The 6,626-nt window shown below is 42.0% G+C and overlaps 1 protein-coding gene across 1 annotated transcript; it reads right to left on the reverse strand.

Moving 5' to 3' along the window:
* Positions 1-1,293: 1,293 nt before the first annotated feature.
* pcdh8 (protocadherin 8) lies at positions 1,294-4,852 on the reverse strand. Its single transcript, XM_068328399.1, has 4 exons — positions 2,492-4,852; positions 2,290-2,360; positions 1,916-2,046; positions 1,294-1,771 (listed from the first exon to the last, which is right to left on the reverse strand). The coding sequence occupies exons 1-4, from the start codon at positions 4,850-4,852 to the stop codon at positions 1,434-1,436; spliced, it is 2,901 nt and encodes a 966-aa protein (XP_068184500.1). The 3' UTR covers positions 1,294-1,433.
* Positions 4,853-6,626: the final 1,774 nt, after the last annotated feature.

Raw genomic sequence — 6,626 nt, forward strand, 5'->3', positions numbered from 1 at the left:
CTCAGGAACCAGATAAGATAGAAAGACGAAACAAAATGCATTATATTCAGGGAGGCAAGGGGATGAAAATTAGATCACAAGCTTGACTTTGAAAAACTAGGTCAAGGTCACATGTTCACTTTTATACCTTTTTAGGCACACATCTCTGAAATCTCATGACAAATAGAATGCACCAGTTACATGTTGGATCATGGGGCTTTTATTAAACGACCCTGACCTATGAAAGTAGATCCGGGCAAAATTTTGAATTCAGGGGTGTCACGGGATGTTGCAGTCTCCGACAGCCTTGTTGAGAAATGTATCTGATTGATGTTATCTTGTTCCAGTCAGGTTTTTTTAATTTATATTTATTAACTAATTAGTAGGTTTATTTATTGGCTTTAATGTGTTTTGGATTTACCGTACCTGAACTATAAAAATTGGAGGTTGAAAAGAAAATAAAGCAAATGCTGTGAAATGTTGAGAAAAACTCAAATAACCGTCTGACTAATACCAGCAGACAGAGTTCTGTCTGGTGGTATATGATTGTTTTCAAAACTCATCCATATCTCATCAATATATCATTAGAGACCAGAGATAGAGTGCACTTGCCCTACATATTCATGATGTGTTAAACTCAAAAATGGTGACCTGTGCTAGTAAAACGCAGCAAATACAAGGCAACATCCAGAGAATTATGGATTCTGAGTGTTCAGGGAAAGGCTCACGTGAGGTTGTTTTTTAATACCGGAGATTAACATTTACCTCTCATAGCAGCAATGAGAACCACAGCCAGGAATTTATCAGGTAACTTAATACCTGTAGTACTGTGTGTTTACAGAGATGTGAATTGTCTGGAGGAGGTGAAGCTGGTGTGACAGCACCCACAATCCTTTTGTAGAAATAATGGTTTTATATTTTATTTTACACTTGAATGCCAGCTTCACTCTCATCCTCATGCAAAAAAAAAAAAAAAAGTCGACTTAGCAGCCAGGACTCTTCAAAGCCAGCCTCCCAGGTAATGGAGCCTGAGATTTTACATCTGATTATCACCAACTTGAGGTTTGATCGTGTGGATTTGAACTATGGGAAAAATTCTTGTTTACAAATTCTGATTGTAGTTTCAACAAACAAGGGAATAATGTTTCATTTTCAAAACACTGTATTTCTCGGTTAAATTGATGTTTTGTCTTAAATTGCCACGTTAGTTAGATCATCATATTTGGGAAATACGTTGAAAAACTGACACTTTTTATTATTTGACAGACTTTTATTGGGAAAAAAAGACAAACCACCAGTGTTCTTTAGGGGACACAGTAAATAAACAACACAAATAAACATATTTCATACTAACATTTGTCAACAAAAGCACATGTACAACACATTTAAGCAGCAGCCAGTTTTATAAATCTTTACATCTTCTGGGTCCACTTCTATGAGATCATCAAGACAGTTTAAAAGACTGTAGCAACCTCTAACGGTGTAGCCACGGTTACGACATTTAAACTCTGCTTGTTCATTGAAGCACCTCCGACATCATCATCACGCTGTTGCTGGGGGAAGTAAGAGGGGAGAGTTCGGGTCCTTGAGAAGGTTTGCATGTTGCTCATTGACCTATGGTGATTAGTGCCATAACCAGACTCTGTCCAGGAGTGGGGATTGTTGTAAATCGGTGCAGGGGAGAAGCCTATAGCATATGCATGGTCTCTGGGCGTTCTGAAGCTCTGTGGTGGTAAGACACAGCAGGTGCCTTGGGAATCGCCAGACAAGCTATTAGCAATGTTGAACATACCTGAAAGACAAGTAAAACCTTTCTTAAAAATGAGATATCGCTGATGTGGACTGCAAATGCAGATTCTGCAGAACACTGGTGTTTCGTTCCAAAGTGTGAAATGTCAAATCTTTTAAAAAAAAAAAATCCTGCAGGAAAACTCACTTTGCTTTGGTTGGAAGGTGATGAAATTCTTCTTGCCTCCGTCACCGCTGGTATCAGAGTCGCTGTCGTTAAAGTCACTGTCACCTTTGCCGCTGTCCTTCACGCTCAGCTGGTCAGTGTTGCCAATGCCACTACAATATAATCAACAGAGTATGAGCTGCCGCCACTGCATCACATTAGCTTGATTATTGATGTCTTTTTTGTCACATACGGGGCCTGCCTCTACCCTTCCCATCCAACCTCATTCCAAAGGAATACCACAGGCAACAAAATGAATGCTTGTTGCATGTTAATTTCCTTCTGTTTTCATTGCGATTTTGCCATGAATAAAGCATATCCTACCTAATGAAAGGAATTATATTTAGTTGTCTTACCTCACTTGCAAGCAGTATTTATCACCTTGCCACATAGATGTTGCTTGGAAATGCTTAGAGGGCAGGAACATCTAAGAAAACAAATGAAATGACAGCAAAGAGCTTAGATTTTATTTCTGGCTGAAAGATCAAGGCAGCACTCTGGAACATAATATGCATATGAAATGAAAAATCAAAATTAATAGCTGTGTAGGTGACTCACCTTTCCCTCTGACTCCCCACTCCTTTCTTCATACAGGCAGGAATCATCCAGAGAAGAGGAAGTTCTCTCGTGGAAGAAGCTCCGCTGGCCGGAGTACATGTTTGGATCCGCTGAGCCGAGAATTGGCATGGGTCTGTTGTCAAAGAGGCTGTGACACACTTCTCTCTTGGAGCCATGGGTTCTCTCCCCACGGCTGAGTTTGCATGTGACAACAACAACCACTATTGCAATCAGTAACAATGCACAGCCCCCGCTGAGCATAATAATGACAATTAGAGAGCTGTCCAAGCCAGAGCTTTCTCCATCATCTGACCGCAGCACAATGACGATCTGGTCTTCAGAGGGCTCTGTTTCTGAGACGACAAACCTAACGGTGGCCCTGCTAGAGAGCGGGGACCTGCCATTGTCAGTCACGCCGATTTTCATTTCCAGCACGTCTCCAATTTCAGCTGTCAGCCATTGTTTCAAGGCAATCTCTCCTGTGTCTTTGTCTATTGCAAAAAGCTTTGTGTCACCTTGTACAATTTGGTAGGAGAGCTCCCCGTTCACCCCCTCATCCTCATCCTCAGCTGAGACGCGAAGGGCGAGATAGCCGACAGGTGCGTTGAAAGGCAGGGGGATATCAGCTGAGTCATTCACAAGGACGGGGAAGGTGAAGTATGGATGATTGTCATTCTGATCCACAACTCTAATCCTTATTACTGATGTGCTTGAAAGAGAGGGGGAGCCTTTGTCCTCAGCTTGGATGACCAACTCAATCTGTTGAAGTGTCTCATAATCAAAAGACCTCAAAGTATACAGAGAGCCTGAGTGTGAATCCACGGAAACATAAGTGGATATTGGAGATCCTCCGGGCACCTCTGAATCTATGACTTTGTAAGAGACTTTTGCATTTTTTCCTGCATCAGGATCTCGAGCAACAACAGTGGTTACGTATGAGCCTGGAATATTATTTTCCAGCACTGAAACTTCATACACCGCCTTGCTAAAAAGAGGGGGGTTGTCGTTTTCATCTGTCACACGGATGGTGTACTGTACGACCGTTTTGAAAGGAGGGCTTCCCAGGTCTTCCGCAACTACAGTCAAGTTATATTCTGGGATCTTCTCTCTGTCTAAAGTGGTGCTGGAAATGATCATAAAAGAGTCTCCATATGCCTGCTGGAGTGTGAAATGCTCGTGCCCGAGGAGGCTGACGCGCACGTACCCGTTTGCGCCGGAGTCTCTGTCCGAGGTGCTGATGAGGGCCACAAAACTCTCCGGGGCCGCAGCCTCTGTGATGTAGGCCACCCCATCACTGCTGGAGGTCATGGGTTTGATGACGATCTCAGGCGGGTTGTCGTTCACATCCACGATGTCTATGACGACTTTGCAGCTGGAAGGGACGGGGTTCGAACCCAAATCGGAGGCCACGATGCTCAACTCGTACGTTTTTCTTTTCTCAAAATCAGCCAGCGCCCTCAGGGTCAGGTCCCCGGAATATGCGTCAATGTGAAAAAGACGCGCAACTTCTGGCGCTACATCGTCGGCAAACGCGTAAATCACCTCTCCGTTCGCGCCGTCGTCTGGGTCAAACGCGTGAACTCTGAGAACTCTCTGTCCCACCGGGGAGTCTTCATGGAGCTCAACTTTTAGACAGTTGTGCTCAAAAGTGGGGCTGTTGTCATTAAAGTCCAACACTTTAATATTTACAATCATTGCCCCGGATTTTGCATTGACTCCCCCGTCAGCTGCAGTTAACTCGATTACGTAGGAGTCCTCCACCTCCCTGTCGAGCTCCCTCACCAGAATAAGTTCTGCAAACTTTACTCCATCCTCCCGATCGCGCACGTCGATGGCGAAATAATTCGAGGGTGAAATGTTGTAGGTCTGGATGTAGTTCTCCCCCACATCCAGGTCCAAGGCAGTCGGCAGGGGGAATCTGGAGTCCAGCGGTGCGTTCTCCACTATCTCCAGGTTGGTTTCATTTAGTGGGAAACGAGGAGAATGGTCGTTGATGTCTCTTACCTCGATCTCCACGTGGATGAGTTGAAACTTTTCCTTGGAGAGGGCCACAATGTCAAAGGCGATGAAGCAGCGCGCAGACCTGGGGCAGAGCCGCTCACGGTCGATCACCTCGGCGGTGCTCAGAAGACCGTCACTCTCCCTCATTTGAATCACAGACGAGTCGTTTTCTTGCATGAAGCGGAACGATGTCTCTGGGTCATCAGCCGGATCGATCTTTAAATCTTGAGACAAATTCCCTATCTCTGTCCCGGGAGAGTCTTCTTCATAGGTGAAATATCTGGTAGTGGTGCCCTGTCCTGCGTAAAATATGGACAGCAGCACGCACAGATTTAACGGTAGAATACTGGAAAATCTCATATTGAGAAGTTACAAAGTGTAGTGAATAAGGTCATAAATGATGCTGTCAGGTCGAATCACAAGTATGTCAATCTCTGACTTGGCTGTGGGACTTAAACCCCCGGTTTATGCAAATTGGCTGCCACATCGACCAATGGGTCTTCTGGTGATCCACCAACAGGGAAACATTTGGCTCTGCAACAAACTGTTGTCTGCTTTTGTCTGTGCAAATGGTTTATTAGATAACCTGATTGTGGAGCTTTAATCGGGCTATTAACAGTATTACTCGAATATAGCTGCACGTGGCAATTAATTAACCAAACTGAGTAACATACCCTAACCTAAATCACCTAACGCACTACTGTTCAGCAGGGCTTAAGTAGAATCCCGTCTGGTGAAAGCCTACAGAATTGATTTAGAGTTTTAGTCAAAGACAGGAACGTATGCAGAATAGAATATATACTTGTCAAGGAAATGAAATGCTGCATTTATTAGCAGCGTGTAATAGTAATAGTAGGGAATAAGAACTTCAGACATTCATTTGTCTAACTAAACACTGTAAATATGTAAAACTGCTCGGTTAAAAACATTTATTGAACATATATAATATATACGTGTTTGACATATATTATTTGATTGTTCTGATGATGCATTTCTGCGTAAGCAGTGTAAGCATTTCAGTATTGTCGTTAGTTATGATGGACAAGGTGTTGAACTATTTCATACATCCCTGATAATATTAAAATATATTTATAAAACTCTAAACACATAACGTGACTAGTTAATAGAAATTATCTAATTATAGCAATTATAACTGTTAGGTAAAAGTCTTTTTGTAGAAAACTGAATATTTCCGCCTGAAATGCAGAAGAGCAGATGTATAAAATGAAAAAAGCAAGCATGCCTGATTTAAAATCAAATTAATGGCCTTGGTTACTTTCCACCTCTAAGTAATATCACTGGAAATGCAATGGAAACTCGAGAAAGCTTCTAATAATACAAGATCACAGAGCTGGATGAATTTTAATGATATACCATTTATTATACTTACACAGACTCATTCAACATTTTACCCTGACATTCAGGCTTAATAAAACCTAAAGGAAGACTGTATAAATATTTAATTTGAATCTATTTTGATCTTGATACATATTCATGTAAACACAGATAAATGCAGAATATACGAAAGGCAGAAAATGTGAAGATGTGTCATGTTTCTCAACTCCAGAGAAGGAATATGAGTGTGACGTTAAGAAAATCCACAGACTCGAAACAAGTGACATTAAATTAGTGTTGTGCTTTTGACAAACACAACATTAACACCGCATAGGATATCACTGTAACTCCATGTAAGAGAAAATAAAGTCTGCCAGTGTAATCAATGCTATTTGTATTCTAATAAGCACTTAATTTAAAGTTTTAAATTGCTTTGGAAGTTAGAAGACAAAAGAAGTCTGGCAAATAAACTAAACTGAATAATACCCCCTCCCTTACCTGTAAAGCACACACATAGCAGAAACAGATCTAAAAAAAGAGCATGAGTCAACCAGAACTTTGTCAACCACATGGGTGATTAGCTCTACTGATTAAAAGGTGTCTATGGTGCTTCAAAGGACCCATGACACCTCACAAAAGTTAGGGTAGGATCTGTCTGGTGAGCACAAAGAGGAAGGTGTTAAAGATCACACAACCAGCAGTCACAGAGACCAGAGATATTTGTAATCACTGAGAGGTGATAAGAAACTCTGTCTCGCTATATTTCAGGTAATTTACAAGTTTACAAGTCCGGTTTTGC

The sequence above is a fragment of the Antennarius striatus genome, chromosome 12 (genome assembly GCF_040054535.1).
Source record: "Antennarius striatus isolate MH-2024 chromosome 12, ASM4005453v1, whole genome shotgun sequence".
Taxonomy (NCBI): domain Eukaryota; kingdom Metazoa; phylum Chordata; class Actinopteri; order Lophiiformes; family Antennariidae; genus Antennarius; species Antennarius striatus.